Source organism: Aptenodytes patagonicus, chromosome 13 (genome assembly GCF_965638725.1).
Source record: "Aptenodytes patagonicus chromosome 13, bAptPat1.pri.cur, whole genome shotgun sequence".
NCBI lineage: Eukaryota > Metazoa > Chordata > Aves > Sphenisciformes > Spheniscidae > Aptenodytes > Aptenodytes patagonicus.
The window spans coordinates 10,159,303-10,177,641 of NC_134961.1; the positions used below are offsets into that span (position 1 = coordinate 10,159,303).

Sequence of the window (18,339 nt, forward strand, 5' to 3'; positions counted from 1 at the left end):
GCAATTAACAGAAACGAACGTTTGCACGTATTGCTCATGGGACATAAACATTTCTTTTTGCACTCTTCACCCAGATGCCCTCATCTCCCATTACAGCGCCATCGGGCAGCGGCCATCGCTCCCTCAAGCCCCACGCTTGCTCGTGAAGCAGCTGGGCCACACGTGGAGGAGTATTTCGGCGACGAACAGGCCGCCGCTCGTCCCATCGGCAGTGAGGCGCGAGGCTGGGCCGCCCGCCTGTGACGGGGAGGGCAAGGCCGAGGGCAAGGCCACTCCAGTGGCCCAAAACCAGCCTTATTTTGATGGGAAAGCACATTCGGGGGCTTAAAGTGTGGCCCAACACCACGCAGTGGGTGGGAGCGGTCGTATCCCATGTGGAAATTGGGGGGGGGGGGGGAAGGAAAAAAGATCAAAATTAGCAGCCTCCCTACAGGCCCCAGGTTCACCTCGTCCCCTCATGGGCCTATGGAGGGGCACACGCCACTCCCTCACGGCCACGGGTGGGGTTCCTGCCCTGTGACATTCCCCGTCCCCCGCCACGATGAGAGCCAGTGTAAAACGGCCAGAAACCGGCCGAGGAGGCCGGGCCGGGGGAAGGGGCTCAGCCCCGGGGCCGGCGAGGGGCGAAGTTCCGGAGGAGAGCCGGGACGGGGCGGGGGAGCGATGGCGGTGGCGCCTCCCCCGGCGCCAGCGCCGCGGGCGTGCGCGGGTAATGGCGGCGCGGCGCCGAGGGGAGGGGAGGGGAGGGCCGCAGCCGCCCTGCGCCATCTCCCCGCGCCGCGGGCCGGCGGAGGGAGGGGAAAGGCGCCGCTTCCGCCGCGGCGGGGCGGGCCTGGGCGGAGAGCGGCGGCGCGGCGGGGCCCGGCGCGGGTAGGGGCGGCGGGGACCTCTCCTCAGCCTCGGCCCGGCGGGAGTGGCGGGGGGCGGTCGCCTCCCTCAGGAAGCGCCGAGGCCGGCGGGGCCCGGGGTGGAAAGCGGGGCTCGGGGGTCGCCCCCTCGGTGCCAGCGACCGGAAGGCTGCGAGGGAGGGCACGGCACGGCACGGCACGGCGGGTCGGGCTCGGGGGCGGCCAGCTCCATAGGGGCGATCGCTGTTAAACCATGATTGGCAGGAAACCCTGTGAATGGCAGCCCGTTTGTGCGGGGGGAGTGCAGGCCGTTGCTGCGGGGCGGTTAAATGTCCCTTCCCGGTCGGGGATGTGGGATGTTGAGCGTTGTTCCTGCACAGGCACACACCTCCGGATGCTTTTGTGCTCTGAAATCAACGTGGGTATTTCAAATGAAGGGAAGGATTCGGGCTTCTAATAGCCCATGGTCCGTGTTTTTAATCTAATGTTATTTTATTGTTTTATTGTTCTTTTTCCACAGCAATGGAAGCGAGTCCCATCGTGACGTCCAAGCAGCGAGAGGAGGTGGTACACGGGGTCCCAACGGAGGTGGTGTGCACGGCGTTCTCCAACTCCGTCCTCGTGGTAGTCACGCAGTATGGCAAGATGGGGACAATCGTCTACGTGGACCCCAACACAGTTGGTGACAACGTGGGCAGGCCCTCACTCACCACAAAGGTGCTACTGGGCAAGGATGAGGTGAGAGCGGATGGATATACAGTGCACAGGCAGCAAGAATAAGGGGGAAATGTAGTAGGTGGGGCTGTGCAGGTTGCCAGGGAGTTGATGAATCACAGCAGTTAAAGCGGTGTTTGCACGGTGGTAAGATTAATTTAAAAATCTTCTGTGGGAAGAGGGGTGCATCAGAAAAGTGTGCGTGCTCATCTGCTCTTTGACATAACAAAAGTTTAACTGTGAGTGGTTTGGGGATCTGTTATTTTGCGTCCTGCAGGATATGGATTGCTTCGCCTTGTTCATGGAAGGTGTGATGAAGCTCCTGTTGATTTAAGGGCTGCAAGATCAAACGTGCAGCCTTTGATAACCTTTTTTGGGTTTCTGTTCCAGTGAGTTTGTTTTCCTTTTCAAGTCCATTTTCTCGCCCCATCCATCCCCCGTCCCCGTCCCCGCCCCCCCCCAATCTATGCCAGCCCCGTAATGGACTTTAGTTGCCCTCTCCCAAGTGTGCCTGCCAGCACCTACCCTTGATAAAGTTTAATTTGTTTTGCTTCAGCAAAATGAGTTTTTATCGACCATTTCACAAAGCTGGAGAGAAAGCAGAAGAAAATGTATTTCGCAAAGCGTCAACTAGTCAAGCATTAAAAGAGAAAGTTACAGAGCTACAAGATTATGAGGCTTTCCATCAGGGTTGGAGCTATCAAATATTACTTGCTAACCTTAACTACAAAAACTCTAGCAACACAAGTTCCTGATTCTATCCGCGACTTCCCCTTGTGGGGTTCTCGTTCTTCAGCAATAGCCTTCCTTCTCTGGATGGGAGATGCTTTGCTTTCCCTGGTGTGATGTCTGTGAATTCTGACCACCTCCACCCCCAAGCTGTTTTTGTGTTTTATTTGGAAATGGGAAGTGCCTTTGTTTACTTTGTTACATACTATTTTTAAATCATTTTACCAGCTTAATCAACCTAAACTTTAAGAAAAGGCTTTCACTAGTTTGCTGCCTTCCTGCTTGTCACCGTCAACATCCCCGTTTGGGATGGTGCACACTTCCAAACCAGACTGGTAGCTAAAATCAAGCAAACTCACCCTTCTGATAAATACATAACTGGGTGTAAATAAAACCTAGACAAGCTGAATGGTTCAGAGCTGCACCAGGAGAGGTTTAGACTGGATATTAGGAAGCATTTCTTAACCGACAGGGTGGTCAAACACTGCAACAGGCTTCCTAGAGAGGTGGTTGATGCCCCAGGCCTGTCAGTGTTCAAGAGGCATTTGGACAATGCCCTTAATAACATGCTTTAGCTTGGTCAGCCCTGAATTGGTCAGGCAGTTGGACTAGATGATCGTTGTAGGTCCCTTTCAACTGAAATAGTCTATGCTATTCTATTCTAGTCTGTTGTTAAAGAAACCTCATTAAGAAGGTTATATCCCTTTTCTTCCCTCCTTCAGCCTCGCTACTTATTTCTGTTTTTCATTATTCTATTAAAATCAAAACCAACATGTCTTTTACACGTGGCATGCAAAAGCTGTGTATATAACACCATTTTGGGGTCTCTAGGAATTGCAAAAATAACAGGTTTTTTCCAGAGCTTGCCAGCCAAACATACCCTCTTCAGCAACAAGTTTTTAAAAGAAAATTGCACTTGGAGACTTCAGAAAGCTGGCTATGATGGAAATAGAGGCATTTTGATCCATGGCATTTCATAAAATTTGATATTTGGTGATGTAGTTTGGGTGGGAGGATTAGCAGAAGGAAAGATTCTCTGTACCGACTTCCCAAGTTTTCCAAGCTGGTGCAAAACTCGATTCAAGTGCAGCTCCAGTTAAGTTGTTTCAGGGTGGTTTGGGTGCCTGTCACTCATGGGTCCGAACTCTTCCCTTTTAAGCTGAGAAAGTGCTTTCTAAAGTTCCCCGTACCGTGGCTTGGCTTTGCTGACCAGCCAAACTGCGTGTCTGTTCCCAGTCATGTTGGAACCGCTCAGCAAACTGCACACTCGGTCCGAGTGCAGTATCAACAGGTTCTCAGTGCGCTCCATGTCGCTGCAGAACTCTTCCTCTCCTAACTCGTGTGGGAGGTCTCTCCCAGCCGTAAGAGTGTACATCTGCATACCTTTGCTTTTCAGCCCCTCGTCCATGTTTGTGCCAAAAACCTGGTGGCATTCGTCTCTCAGGAAGCTGGGAACAAGCCCGTTCTTCTCGCCATGGCTTTAAAGGACAAGACCGTGGAAGGAATACAAGCTCTACGGGAAGTGATCCGAAGTTGCCAAGTGTGGTGAAGTTGTGCCATCTGGATTCAAGGAAATGATCTTGAGTCCATGACTCATCACCACTTATTTAAAAGGACAAGAAATGAAAATGATGGAATGTCTTTGTGCTGGTTTTGGACGTACTGAGGAATTTAATGAATTTTTCTCTACTGTGTAGAACGTTTATGGGTTTTGTTACTGTGACAGGTTTGCAGTCCATATAGTCAGTGATGAGACGAGAACAATTGTCTCAATGTATAAGAGAAGTATTATTTTTATCACATTGGGTGGGATGTATATTTGGGAAATGGCACAGCTCTGCGTTTGTGTCCTGAGGAGCGACAGATGCCAAACTCTGTAGCTACACTGTACCGCAAAAGGGGAACACCCAGTGCAGAGTGAATAAAAGAATCATTGACGAATCTAATTTTACCTGTTTTCTTTTTTGCTCTGTGAAAATCACTTCAATTGAAATACAAGCCTCGATAACACATCAACAGCAATTGCATAATAGGAAAGATTTTCTTGCCTGTTTTTAAGGAAATGAGTCCTATATGACTGCTTTTGTCCTTATGTCAGTCTCTTTCCTGATGTAATCTGAATCCATTTTCCACTTTCACTCCGATTTTAAAGAGAGGAAGATAATTATTCTCTGCAAATTTCATGAAAGCTGATGTCAGGGTGGAAGACAGGAACCCAAATTAGAGGTGAGAAAAAGACAAAATAACAGCTGCTTATGGATTACATGGTGCCAGCACATCGGAGAGGCAGCACATCCATAGCTTGGACCACCTGCAACGAGCTGTCCCTCTCCTAAGGCACCTGTCGGAGGAGACATGGGGTCAGAAGGGTGGGGGGGGTTACAGGGGTGTTAGAACTTCTGAGTGTTGAAAAAAAAGTGTTGGGTGAAGTTATATGAGCTGATGCAATGCTTAATAGCCGAACTTTTGCCATTTGCTTGGAAAGCACGTTTGTGTTTACCTCTTCTTGTAACAAATAACACCAAGTAGTAAATTTTTAAGTGAGCTGTTACACACTTCTGTCACTTATGAACTTGACCGAGCAGACAGAGGACAGGTCTTGGATTCTGGGCAGGGAAGACTTGTGCTGTGTTAAGACCTGCTGGTATCAGCAGTATCAGCACAGAGCCTGTGCCTGCCCCACGTAGATCCAGTTGCTGGGTCATTTCTGTTGCTAAAAAAATCCTCTAAAAGTAGAAAAGCAGAAAATGCATTTCGAAAGGACTCTTTTTCTCTGAAGTAAGGGTTATTTACAGTATTTAAGGGATTATGAGAAATTAAACCTTTTTTTTTAAAGTACATCCAAACACTGCAGGCTTTCAGCTGCCTTTGACAAGAAATTTTGTCTAAAAATAATTTCCTGAACTGTGCTTCCAAGAACCAAAGACTTGCATCTGTCAGAACTCCAAATTTTCCCTCTTTTACACTCTTTTTTTTTTTTGTCTAGGAGGGCTGAGAGAGGCATGTGGAATTTGTTAATGTCAATCCTGGTTTGCTAGTAGGGATTCTTTCCCGACGCAAAATTCAATGTATTTCCCAAATCCTGGTGCTCTTACGGTGTCCGTAGCTCTAGCAACCTGTGGAAACCATACATTAATTAGCAAATTGAATGTAAACCACATCTTCCACCATGGTGATAAGGTGGCATACCACCGCTATGTCCCAAAGACCTGAGTGTTGCTACCTAAAAGCCAACCACGAGTTAACCACCTTAATTTCCTGGCTCTGTGTGCCACCAGGTCTGCACAGGGTGGCAGGTAAAGAAAGGACGCGGAGCTCTCTCCCGTTTGATGCTCAGAGCCAGGACAGACTTATCGTGTTGCCTTTCCACGGGTGATAAATTAGACCACAAGCAATTGGTCCTTCGACTTTGCTCCTCTCTGCTTGCAGTAAACCAGGGGGAAGGCCTGCCCCAAAATACATTCACAAGTCTGCCGGTGCAACCAGCTGCCTGCCGTTTAGTCATCGCTATCCTCCAGGTAAGGATTAATTCCCAACGGCAAGAAAACCTGCCTCTGCCACCCAGGCAGAGCTCTCGCCCACGGCCACGGGACGTGCGCCGGGCTGGGGGCAGCGGCGGCGGGCTGCACCGTGGCTTTCCATCCGTGTTTGCTTTCCGGGCGTGGGTGCCGAGCACGGCAGACTGGAAAGGTAAGTTTGGTAGCTTCTCTGCAGGAGGCGAAGCCCGAGCCGGCGCTCCAGCTCCTGCAGGGCCCGGGGTGCAGCGAGGGTGAGCGGGGCGCTGGCAGGGCCTGCTGCCAGCGGGCGGGCAGGGCTGGGAGGGTGCCCGGAGGAGGAGTCTCCCGCGGGTGCAGGTGGAGGAGGGCGCAGGGGATGCGGAGGCAGGTGCACGGCAGCCAGACCCGCTCCCGGAGGAGCCCCGCAGGGTGAGTGGGGCCCTGGGGGGTGCACAGCAACTGGGGGCACCCCCCCCCACGGAGCGGAGGTTGCCCCGGCCATCGGTCCTGAGCACCCGTGGGAGCTGCTGGGAGGGCAGAGCCTGCTGCAAGAGCCCTGTGTGTGCGTCACTCACTCCTCCGGACAGGCTTTAAGGAGGGCTCGATGCTGCCCTGCCTGAATTTATAGCTATGCGCTATAGGTCCTTCCTCCTGGGTGGCCTGGGGGTGGTATGGAGGGGCTGGTCAGGCAAATAACCCCCATGCCCTGGCTTTATCTGAAAGCAATGAGGAGGAAAGGCACGTCTCCTGCGCTGGTGGGGCTGAGCCTGGATGCTCCCCTCCTCAGGATGGGGGTCAGGGATCTCTCCCCCTTTACCGGCGCGCACAGCCAGCACTGCAGAGGCACTGGTGGGGGGCTGCGGGGGCTCACCTTTCCTTTCTGACTGCCCCAGTCCCACAGGGGCTGCCACTGAGGTGGGGATTTGTCCCAGGTGCTTTGGGACACCGGGAGAGATGTGAGCTGGGAGTCCGAGCTCTGGGAGCCTGCAGATGGAGGGGAATCCCTGGCAGAGTGAAAAGCCCCGTTTGCAGGTGGCCTGCCTGAACACAGGTTTCACCGCTCAGTTTATCTTCTGCTCAGTGCTCACTTAGCATCTCTAATATCCCAGGGAGTGAGCGTAACAGGTAGACACTGCATGGCAGGTACCTGCAAGGTGTCTGAAAACAGCCAGACTGGATGTGGCACTGGCGCAGTCCCGTCGAGGAGCTGAGTTTTGCAGCTAGTATTATTCTCTGTGTCTCCTCGATGCCTTTGTTTTGGAAGCAAATGGCCCTCTAACTGCATTAAATTGCCCGGCTACCTTGCACAGCCGGGATCTAATTACCTCTGGAGCTGGGAGCCCTGTCTCCAAGCGGCACCGAGGCTTTTGTTTTTAATTACTTGCTCCGCCACGTTCAGAGTGTGACAATGTAGGGGAGCCTGCCAGGACCGGCTGCTGGTGCCACTGTGCTCATACCACAGTGGCTGGGAAAGCTAATAGGAGTTGGGATGTCTTGGGCCAAGCATCTGTGGCACAGCGCTGGGTCAAAAACAGAATAAATGGGTCTAGCAATGAGCACAGCTCTCCACCGTGTCCTGGGAAGCGAGCTGGATCACATCCTTCCCTATCGTGATGCTCTGACAGAGGGAAAGCATGGCCAAATCCATCTGTACGGCCCCAACGTGTGGCAGGGCAGCCCCCAGACAGAGCAAGGAGCTGCGGGGAATGGGGCACAGCCGGCTTTCGCCTCCCTCCCCATGCCGCAGGCTATCTCCAGCCTCCTGTTAATGTTTACAAGGTAGGTCTGGCGTCGTCTGTCCAAAGACCAGATCCCTCCCCGGCTCTCCCTGGGATCCTGCTTCCTGCTGGCCGGGACAGGGCCGCAGGACGGTCACAGGGAGGAAAAACCCGGCTCCCCACTGCCTCCGTAACACTATCGGCCTCGCTCTCCCTCCAGCCATCTCTGGCTCCGCTTCCCTGCTTGCGGGCACAGGTACGCTGGGGTGAGCTCCTGGGACCTTGCCAGCACGCCGCTGCCCCGGGCATCTCCACTTACAGGCGGCTCCTGCCAGGCGGAGGTGGGGGGGGGAAGGTATTTTTAGGGCTGTTGATCTGACACCAGCTGAGTTTCCTCTGCTGTGAGGTTGGGGTTCGGGGAGAGGGCAGGAGAGGAAGCCGCCGGCTGAGCTCCTGCTTTGGGTTCCGTGTTTAATTGGACCGAGGTCATTCCCTACCCCTCTTATCTGTGGCAAATATTTTCTTGCCTCGCACCAGTTCATGCTTACAGTTTTACCCCTAGGTGATAGTTACCCAGCAGCTAAAATCTTTGTTTATTAACAATGCACCAAGAAGCATCTATATTGTTAGAGCTCTGCTTGCAGGTTGTTGGGTTGTTTTTTTTAAAACCGCTATTGTTACACTTGGGAAAAAGCAGCTTTCCATAGATTAGCAGAAATAGAGGCCAAACATGGCAGTTTATGCATCTGTTGGCCTTGAGATATGAAGCTGCCCTATAAATAAGAGCGTATTATTAGGTTGGTCCTTGCTGTCTGGAGCTGCGGGGTACACGGTGCCCATACGCCCTGGCCACCATCTGCACTGGGAATGCTCGGTGCCTTGGGGAGACCGGCTTCAAGGAGGGCAGACCTGTCGGGGAGATGCTGGAGCACTTCAGCATCCCCAAAGGGCAGTAGCTCTGCCTGCTCTGCCTGCAGCATGGCAGGCTTGCTCCCTTGTGCTTAATTCGGGTGCGGGAGGGACCACTGGTTTCCCTTCAGTTCTCGGTATTGGCATTGCTGGCACACTGAGACCCCCATGATCCCGAAATGGCCGAGGCTGGCCAAATGCCCTGGGTGATGCCAAACCTCTGGCCTCTTGGGCAGCCCTGGGGTTTGCCCCCAGCAGGCCACGCATGAGGAAAGGAGCCAAATCTGGGGGGGGGACCACAGGGATCCCAGTGTTTTCTGGGGTCCCGAGGAGGACATCAGTGTCCTGATGTCCTGGTAAAGGGCTCTTTATTATCATGGGTGAGGGATGAGTTTAACCCCTAAGTCTCTGGTTCCTGATAGAAAAGGGTCCTGAGCCACACGTGTGAACTCACAGGGACACAAATGCAGGCAGGTCTTTCCCTTTCAAGCAGGATAGTGACCCCTGAGGAAACCAGAAGTAGCAAGGCTGGGAAGGAGAAGCGTGTGTTTTGGGGGACATAGGGACTGCATACACCTCCTGGGAGAAAAGAGGGTCCACTCTTGAAGAACGTTTGCATTTTCCTGCTGGGAGAAGCAGACCCAACCATGGTGAATAGGCTGGTTTGGGTGATGGATGCCCTGGAAAAAGCCTGGGGAGATTAACCTCAAAGGAGGTTTGTCCACACTGCGTGTGCTGGGAAATCTGCTGGGAGCTTCCCCTTCACCAGCTTACCTCGGTCCTGCCTTCCTGTGCCGCTCCCCTTGCCTCTCTCTCCCTGCAGATGAGTAATGCCACACATGCCTTGCCCTCTCCCATGGCGCCCAGCGCCTCGGAGCCCGGCACAGCGGCCAGGCTGGCCTCAGCTCCCCCATCCTCGGCCCTCATCCTGCTCACGGCTGCCCACAACGACTCTGAGGATGGCCGGCAGCTCTTCCTGACCACGACAGCGGCGCAGGTCATCTCTGGCATCTTCGTGTGGTCAGCGCTCATCATCACCTTCTACCAGGTACAGGCTGGAGCGGAGATGGGGCTCAGCACTGGTGTTGACGGAAGGGCAAAACTATCGATTGCCCCCAAGTTCATGGCAAATCACTCAGTTCCGGATAAATATTTCCTCCTGTTGCTGCCCGGAGGGGATATCTCCGCTGTCGGGAGCCTGGTGCTGGCAGCTCGGGAGGGTGGACTTTGCCCACGCACTCCCCAGGCGGCTGCCAGAGCCGGGAGAGGCTACGGGGCATCGGCACTGCCCGGAGGCAACACCCAGCGGGGTTTCTCATCTGGCACGCTGGGGTCTGTGCCTTTGGGGTGTGTGCCGCCGGCTGCCTTGAAATGTACTGCCAGTGGGCATGTTTTTGGGTGCTGCATGGATCTGTGCTGCTGAAGGCAGCCCTGGGGCAAGCTGGTGCCTCCGAGCGCTGGGACATGGCTGTACGGGGGCTGGCACAGAGGAGGGCACACTCCTCGCACAGCGCCAGGGAAGGGACCCAATTTCCACGTGTTTTTGTGGAAGGGATTGCTCTGGGGACCAGGATGGAGCCCGTCTCACATGTCTGTTCACTGCGGTGGGTCTGTGGTGGAAAGCCAGCGGTGCTCTCATCCCCGGGAGGAGGGTCAACATGGGACAAGCCTCCTGCAGCCCTCTGGGCTGGGGGCACCTCTGGTTCCCCTCCTGAGCAGTGGTAGCCACAGCTCTGCATGCTGGGCACTTTGCAGATCTACACGCACCTGAGGAACTACACCATCCCCAAGGAGCAGCGCTACATCATTCGCATCCTTTTCATTGTGCCCATCTATGCCTTCGACTCCTGGCTCAGCCTCCTCCTCCTCGGCAGCCACCAGTACTACGTCTACTTCGACTCGGTGCGCGACTGCTATGAAGGTGAGCGCAGCCTCTCCTTGGCAGGGAGGCTGATGGCAAAGCAGGGCTCTCATCCTGCTGACCTGTGTCTCTGGAGTGTCCTGGATTGCACAAAGTGGCAAACCTCCATCTCTTTCACTTCCCACTCTCCCTTCCTCCGTAGAGAGGTCTTCCCCTTCCTTCTCCATCGGCAGCAGGGAGGGGATGCCCCACGGGTGGGGGGCACCAAGCTGGTGCCTTTCTGCCGCCTGCCTGCAGGCTCAGAGGGACCCCAGTGTCATGCTCCTGGGGAAAGAGGTTTTCTGGTTGCCTTTGGGGTAGAAATGCAGCTTCTCTAAAGTGGAAGGTAGATGTACCTAAGAAATTGGGGAGTTGGGATGTTTTGAGGTGCAGGGGAAGCTCATCAGGGTTGAGGTTGCTCTTCTACCTTGTTGCTCTCCCCCTGGGGAACAGAGGGGTGTGGGCACGTGTATTACTTCAGGTATTACTTCAGGTTTGGAGTGTATGAAAAATAAGTGATGGGGATGTTCAAGAAAACTGTTCAAGACCTGCTTCTTGCTGGCCACCAGCCGCTTGTGCTGCCCCTTAGCAATTTTGAGGTCCTTCCATGCAGACGGTCCCTGGCCATTGCACTCCTGCCTGGGCTTGTCTGGGTGTGCATGGAGGCCAGCTCCACGAGCACTGCTGGGACGTCCAACTGCTGCCACATGCACGCAGGAGCTGCTGTGTCTGCAACAAATCCTGTGCACATGGTGCGGTGCCTCTGACTCCGCTTGGAAGTCAGATGGATTTGACCTGCTGCTCCTCTCGCTGGGCTCCCACCCACCAGTGTCCCAAATTCTGATGCTGTGCCAGGGTGGATGAGAAGACATCTGAGGAGGAAGGGATGTAAAATGTAATAACACCCCCCTCCTGGATCTCCATCAGCCCTGCTGATCATGTCTGCCCTTGCCTTGCCAGCTTTCGTGATTTACAGCTTCCTGAGCCTGTGCTTCGAGTACCTCGGAGGTGAGAGCACCATCATGTCAGAGATCCGAGGGAAGCCCATTGCGTAAGTCCCAGCATCCCACAAGTTACTCGGCCCTCCACCCGCCTTCCCTATCCAGCAGCCCCAACAGCATCTCCTCGGCTTCTGCTTCCAGGTCCAGCTGCTTTTATGGGACCTGCTGCCTTCAGGGTATGTCCTACTCCATTGGGTTCCTGCGCTTCTGCAAGCAGGTGGGTACCCGATGGGGTGCATCAGCTCTGCTCCCCTCCAACGAGGGTTCTCCAGGCAGCAGGTCCCTTCCCCGCTGCCCTGCCGAGAGGGCTCTGCTTCGCTGCTCTCCCGAGACGCTCTTTTTGTGTTTTTTTTTTCTCCTCTGAGAGAGGCAGCTTACCCAGCTCGCAGGCACCTGGCCAGCAGCAGGGTGCAGCGCTCGCTGTCCTTGCCTCTGACTCACTGCTGAGTCAGGGTCTCCTCCCACTGCAGAGCTGAGATTGCCATCTCTGTCCAGTCCCAGGTTAGCCTGGACGGCTCTCTAACTCTCCAGGGCTGCGCTGCAGGCTGAATCCTGGCACAGGTCTGTCCCCAAGCCACCCGGTCCCCACCCTCGGAGTGGCTACGCTGCCTTTCAGGAGCTGCCTTTTGGGAGCCCTGCTCCCTCCTGTCTGCAGACCTTGAGCTGGTTCATATTTCACCCTGCAGCATTGGTCACTCCTGTGATGGAGAACTGCTCTCTCCTCTGTGTCTCTGTCCCCAGAGCAGAAGGGTTGGCTCGTGTGGAGGGGCCGGGGGTGGCAGGAGCTGCAAGGAGAGCAGTGGGACATCCCTGCTGCCCCCGGGGTGCACCATGTCTCTCCCCTGTGCAGGCCACACTGCAGTTCTGCATCGTGAAACCCCTCATGGCGATTGTCACCATCATCCTGCAGGCGTTCGGAAAGTACCACGACGGGGACTTCAAGTGAGGATGCTGGGTCAGGCTGGGGAGGGTGAAGGGGACAGGACGGGTCCCTGCTCCATCACAAGGGACAGGGTGTCCTGCCAGCCCCCTGCCCCAGAGAGCTGCTCCATGGGTAGTGAGAGCACAGGGAGCACGAAGCGCCGGGGAATGGAGACTCACTGCCCCCAAATAAGAAAGGGACAAAACTCCTGTGAGCCATAATAAAAGAGGTCGCACCAACAGAGGAAAAGCTGAGAGCGGCCCCCTGCTCCCCCCTTTCTCCCTGCCTCTCCTTCCCCTCCTGGGCTGTGCTCTCCCCCGTGGCAAAGCCATGCACTTCTCCCCCTCCATTTCTTCCTTCTTTGCCTCTGGTTGTACTTGCTTCGCTTCCCGCAGCCCAGGGCAGCACCTTGCTCTCTCTCCCCGCAGCGTCCAAAGTGGCTACCTCTACATCACCATCATCTACAACTTCTCTGTCAGCCTGGCACTTTACGCCCTCTTCCTCTTCTACTTCGCCACCATGGACCTGCTGCGCCCGTTTGAGCCGGTCCTCAAGTTCATCACCATCAAGGCAGTCATCTTCCTCTCCTTCTGGCAAGGTGGGTCCCACGATGGACAGCCAGCACTTCTCCTCCCATAGCCCCACCCGACCCGGGGATGCAGCACCAGAGCTGATCCCTCTCCCTTCCCCTGCACAGGGATGCTGCTTGCAATCCTGGAGAAATGTGGGGTGATCCCTGAAGTTCAGATCATCGATGGGAAGGAGGTGGGAGCTGGGACAGTGGCTGCTGGCTACCAGAACTTCATCATCTGCATTGAGATGCTCTTTGCTTCCATTGCCCTGCGCTACGCATTCTCCTGCCAGGTGTACAGAGAAAAGAAAGAAAACTCAACAGGTAAAACTCTTCCTCTCTTCTTCCTTCCTTCATCGGTGAATAAGGAAAGAGGAGGCACTCCCCCTTATAGCATTACCAATGGGATGCTAAAAGCCATCAGAGGAGTTTCCTTCTCCTGTGCTCCACGACTCCCTTCTCCCTCTTCCCTCATGATACCCACAAGCCACAGCGAGTGGATAGGAAAAGATACCTTGGTGTGGATGGGCAAAATTAGGGGATTATGGTATTACGGCACATGCTGCTAGAGAGGTTTCATCCTCTTTGAAACATGGAGCTGGAGTTGCCTTTCTTCTCCTTGGCGCTCGCCACCACAAGCTGATGTGGCCCATGATGAGGCCCTGATCTTGAATTTCTAAGGAAAAGTGTCACACCAGTCTTGGAGCGCTTGAGCTTGTTGCCTGTCTACCCTCCTGCTCTCCCTGTTTTTCAGCAAACCTTGCCCCGATGCAGAGCATCTCAAGTGGGCTGAAGGAGACCATAAGCCCCCAGGACATTGTGCAGGACGCAATCCACAACTTCTCGCCCGCGTACCAGCAGTACACCCAGCAGTCGATGCAGGAGGCAGAGCGCAAAGCGCCGGGGGAGAACGGGCATGTGGCCTCCAAGGTGGAGGGACCAAGCGGCAGAAAGAGCAAAAACATTGAGAAGAGAGTGCTGATCCTGTCGGATGAGGAGCTGTAGGAGATGTCAGAGGGGACGGTGACACTGGAGAGGTTTAAACCCATGCAAATGGGAGCTGTCTCGAAGCCAAGACAACCTGGTCTAATCAGAGTATCGAGAAGCCAGGAACTCTATCCAAAAAGCCAGTCTCTCGAAGGGAAGATGCAATAACCCAGGGAAAGGTTAAATCAAATAGTGCCAGCTTCTGCTGTCCCATCTCTACTGGTGTTAGGGATGAGGCTGTCTTTGCGCCGGTGACTAAGCAGCCCTCAGCTGTGGCCTGGGCTTTGCTGCCCCACTGCCAGCGTCTTGATGCCAGCCCCTTGTCCGCGCCCACGCTGGGGGATGCCAGGCATGGAGGGGAGCCGGGCTGCAGGACAGACCAGCCGCCCTCGCCCTCCTCTTACCTGCAAGCAGTGCTGAGGCCTGAGAGAAATGCTTTTCTCAGCACGGTTCTGCTCTAGTTTCTCCCAATTTGAGTAAAAAAAATTATCTCGAAGGGCCCCGTGGAGAAAACCAGCCCAGGAAGGTGACTTCACTTCACCTCAAAACCCGGTAACGATTGAAAGACGTCATTCCTTATTTTTACATCTCTTCCCCTCTCCTTCCCCCAGAAAAGCCTACATAGTTGTGCAGAAGACCTCTACCAGGGAGGAAGAGTAAGTCCTCCTCTTCTCCCTCCAGCTGGGGATGCAGCTGTCTGAGTAACTCCCCCAGGAGCAGCAGCAGGACCTCACTCGGGGCTAACATGGGGTCTCACAGCTGCATTTCTGAGAGCTGCCGGTGACAGAAGCACTTGTTTATGTCTAAGCTGACTTATCTCTGAAAGGATCAGAAGTTAAAAGGGATTCCAGCTTCCTTATCAGAGTCTTTATTAGGGAACCAGACTGTGACTGGTGGTGGTAGGAATGCGCTTATTGGGAACTGTCTGTTCCTCCTAACCCCTTGCTATTTACCGTCCCTGGGCTTTGCCCAACCTGTGGGAAGGCAGGCGGGAGCTGAGCCCGGCTGGGTGACGGTGGCAGGGATGGAGAGGAGCTGGGGTCTGCTGCCGCTCGGGGCTGGACCACTGGCAGAGGAAGATACTGCATGGAGGGATTTTCCCCATATCAGTGATGAGGAGTGCACATCCTTCTGTTAAACTTCCTGGTTTTGTTTTGGTTTTTTTTCTTAATTTTTAGTCCAATTTCTATTCCCCTGTTAATCAGATGATCCCTGGGAACTTACTTAGGCACTGGCTGGGCTGTTGTTTGGGTGTGGGAGCTGGGTAGTGAAAGAAGGAGGGCGAGTCTACAGCCTCAGATTTGCAGTCGCGTGGCAAACAAGGCTTAGAGCCATTTTACACACAACTCCTAGCGTGTTTTTTTTTCCCTGCTCTTAAGCTGCAAAATGTAAATCACAACATGAAATTATTTTATTTATGAATTTTTTTTCTAATAAACAGCAATTTCTATCACAGAGTGAGCAAATGTTTTCACTTAGCTCAGCAAGCAAAGCCCACGATCTGCCTGTTCCTGCTCTAATGCTGATGCTCTTAAGCTCAACGCCCTCCTTGCCCCTCGATGCTGGCCCAGCAGAAATACCTGCACACGCAGCATCCTGCACATTTTGGCATTCCCACGGGATTTGTGCCCATCTTTTTCACTCCACAAAGAATGTGTGTGTCCCCCGTTTCCTCTCCTTACAGTGCACCTCTTCCAACCCTCGCCTAAGCTGTGGACGCAGCAGTTCAGAGCTGCTGGATCTGCTTTAGCCCAGCTAAGCCCAGACCCCAGCAGCAACAAGACAACCTCTATTATTATTAGAGAAATCTTACCGTGCTGGAAGCCCAGACTCCACACGAGCAGCCTATAGCTCAGCCAGTCTTGCAAGTCCCTCTGCTCCAAAGCACCGCTGCTCATACCTGCTCAGCCGGTGAGACCACTGCCACTTTTCCTGCAGTGAGGTTCATAAACAAGAGCCATACGCTCTGTGCATCCAGGCATCCATCCAGGGTCCTGTGCATCCTGGGAACAGGACCCTCCTGCCCGCCAAGTGCAGCCTCGATGCTCAGGGACGAGGCTGCCTGGCTTTGTAACACAGCCAGCACTGAAGCAGGGACATCTCTCACCTGAACATGTTGGTCTTCTCCACCGCTCTGGGAGAGGGCCGGCCACAGCTGCAGAAACAGAGGCTGCTCCAGCTCCCGGGGCGAGGACAGACTGCAAAGGTGATGATGGCGCATCTGTCGGCGAGCTCGCGGCTGCTGAGATAAAGACTTGCACAAGAACACAGCAAGAAACGTAGTTGTACTTCATTGCACAAATGATCAGCTCTGGTGCATAATGGGCTGCATTCATTGCTCTTGCCAGCAGGTGCAATTCCCACTGCAGACAATAACATTTGCCTATTTATGTCAAGCCCTGATTACTGTATTGTATGTAAAACAGGTCTTTCTTGCAAGCAAAACAAGGGGGGGGGGGATCAGCTGTGACTCATCCAAGTCAGCAGTGTGATACCAGCCTGAAGGAGCCGTGCTGGGCTGGACACCAGCTGGCTGCTGCGTCGTGCAACAGCAGGCAACGCTCCCCTCTCCAGCAGGCGTGAGCTTGGCCTCCTGGTCGTCCTTTTTCTTGGAGAGGGGAGAGAGGCAAGAACTCACAGCTCAGGCTGGGCGCCGTCACGGCCCTCAAACCATTATGCTGTCAAAACGCATCCATGGGGAACAGAAATACCGACGGTGGTGTAGGCTGAACGCGTTCCCCAGCAGACACAGTCCTGTGCTCCTCCGCTAACACGTCCCCTCCACCTCTTCAACAAGGACGCGGGGAAAGCTGGCAGCAAGCACACGGGTGACCTACACAGGAGCCCGGCTGTGCCTGGAGCCACGCCAGCAGGCAGCCTGGGAGGAACAGGCTTTTCTCGCTGCCAGCAGCAGGCTCCGGTGGTCGGCAAATTTGTTTTCCAGTTGTCGCCTGTCCTCAGGCTTTCCCCAAGGACAAGGCTGGGCTACAGCTATCCGTTGTCCCGGTGCTTTTTGGGCTTGGGTCAGGCAGGTTTACAACCTGCTCTTGTTGGGGATGCATCCTCGCAGAGCACACCCTGCCACCGCACCCATGAGAGCTGGGGCCAACCACACTTCCTACAAGCGGAGGGGAAGGAAGGTGGCCGCTAGCGCTGCAGCGGAGCCAGTGCTGTCACGCACAGCTGCTTGCCTCACAGTGCCCGGTCGGAGGCAGAGAGGCTTCTTTTTTTGGGTGCTAGCACCTACCAGCAAGTCGCTGGGCCCAGCTGCTGACAGGCAGCAGACCGCCAGACCTGCATCGGAGAGCAGGATTCATGCTTTTGCAGCCCTGCTCAGAGACCCTTCTCCCCCCAGCTCTAGGACTTTCTCCTCCCCTAAGCATGGCGAAGATTGAGTTTCCTTTCACTGCTGAACCTCCACCTGGCCTATTCCTGGTGCCCTTTTCCTCCTAACTCCATCCCTCTGATAGACACAACTGGCCCACCTCCCTCTCTTCTCCCCTCCATCGTCACCAGCTCCTCCCTGCCGTCTCTCCAGGCAGGAGCTGAAGCAGCTGATGATGACTTTCTTGCTCAGCACAGCAACTGCAATCGCCCCCCAGGCTTCACCCATGTTCCTGCTCAGCCAAGCCTGCCTGGCCCCACCTCTGGCACCTAATGACCATCCATTACCTGCTGACACACAAAGCCCTTTCAGCCCTGCTTCTCTCCACTTTGCCCTACCTCTAATTCCAACTTTGGCCAACGCACCCGTCTGCCTCCAACCTATTGCCTCAAGCAGGCACAGGCCAAGCATTTTCCTCCTTCAGCTGTCCCCTAAAGAAAATCTACCACTTGGAACAGGGGATTAAAGCTAACATGGCCCCTAGGAGCTTACTGGCACAAGGTACCTACCACCTCTTTAAAGCCCAAACAGGGAAAAACAGAAAGATGAAATATTGATGTAAGGGGTTAAAGCAGTTTATTCACAAGCAGTCGCATAGGAAAGCAGTGAAGGGATATTTCACAACCCAAAGGAGAGGAGAGCGTCTCTCTCCAGCACTGCAACCTGTCTCACAGCACACGGTCTCCAAGCCAAGAGTGGCCTTGCGCAGCCAGCTCTCAGCATCACGACTGCAGGCAGGTGCCTGCTGCGCTATCGGTCCCCGCTTCTGCTACCAGAAGTACCCACTGATTATACACAAAGGTGCAGCCTGGGTTAGAACAGATAAACTGGTCTGAGCATGGGATCTACCTGACAAGCAGCTTGGACAAGAGCGATCCCTTGAGCATGTTCCAAATACACCAAGGAAGCACCACAGCAAGGCTGGGAGATGGGCGAGCTGGCTACACCAGGCTGGGTCAGATGCTTGCAAAAGCCTGAGCAGCCGTCACGCTCGCCTTAGCCCAGCCTGCCTCCTAAAAACACATCGCTCACCAGCAGCGCCGCAGCCGACAGTCAGCTGTACGCTGCACCAGGGACAAGCGGGCAAAAAACCCCGAGGAAAACACTCCACTGAAGATCAATGCAAGCTCCAAAATGCTGACCATAGACCAGGGCAAG

At 54.5% G+C, this 18,339-nt stretch overlaps 2 protein-coding genes across 4 annotated transcripts; both read left to right on the plus strand.

Annotated features, from left to right (window-relative positions):
* Nucleotides 1-689: 689 nt before the first annotated feature.
* PSMG3 (proteasome assembly chaperone 3) lies at nucleotides 690-4,237 on the plus strand. 3 transcript variants are annotated; one of them, XM_076351063.1, is made up of 3 exons: nucleotides 690-709; nucleotides 1,369-1,586; nucleotides 3,688-4,237. In XM_076351063.1, exons 2-3 carry the CDS (start codon nucleotides 1,371-1,373, stop codon nucleotides 3,838-3,840), a joined length of 369 nt encoding a protein of 122 aa, XP_076207178.1. In that variant the 5' UTR covers nucleotides 690-709; nucleotides 1,369-1,370; the 3' UTR covers nucleotides 3,841-4,237. The 3 variants fall into 3 exon arrangements, with proteins under 3 accessions (XP_076207178.1, XP_076207176.1, XP_076207177.1); XM_076351061.1 differs by lacking the exon at nucleotides 690-709 and adding an exon at nucleotides 820-870; XM_076351062.1 differs by lacking the exon at nucleotides 690-709 and adding an exon at nucleotides 1,053-1,266.
* Nucleotides 4,238-6,181: 1,944 nt separating this feature from the next.
* TMEM184A (transmembrane protein 184A) lies at nucleotides 6,182-15,246 on the plus strand. The gene is made up of 9 exons (XM_076351216.1): nucleotides 6,182-6,217; nucleotides 9,239-9,463; nucleotides 10,171-10,336; nucleotides 11,276-11,366; nucleotides 11,458-11,533; nucleotides 12,167-12,258; nucleotides 12,667-12,836; nucleotides 12,936-13,133; nucleotides 13,564-15,246. Exons 2-9 carry the CDS (start codon nucleotides 9,239-9,241, stop codon nucleotides 13,812-13,814), a joined length of 1,269 nt encoding a protein of 422 aa, XP_076207331.1. The 5' UTR covers nucleotides 6,182-6,217; the 3' UTR covers nucleotides 13,815-15,246.
* Nucleotides 15,247-18,339: the final 3,093 nt, after the last annotated feature.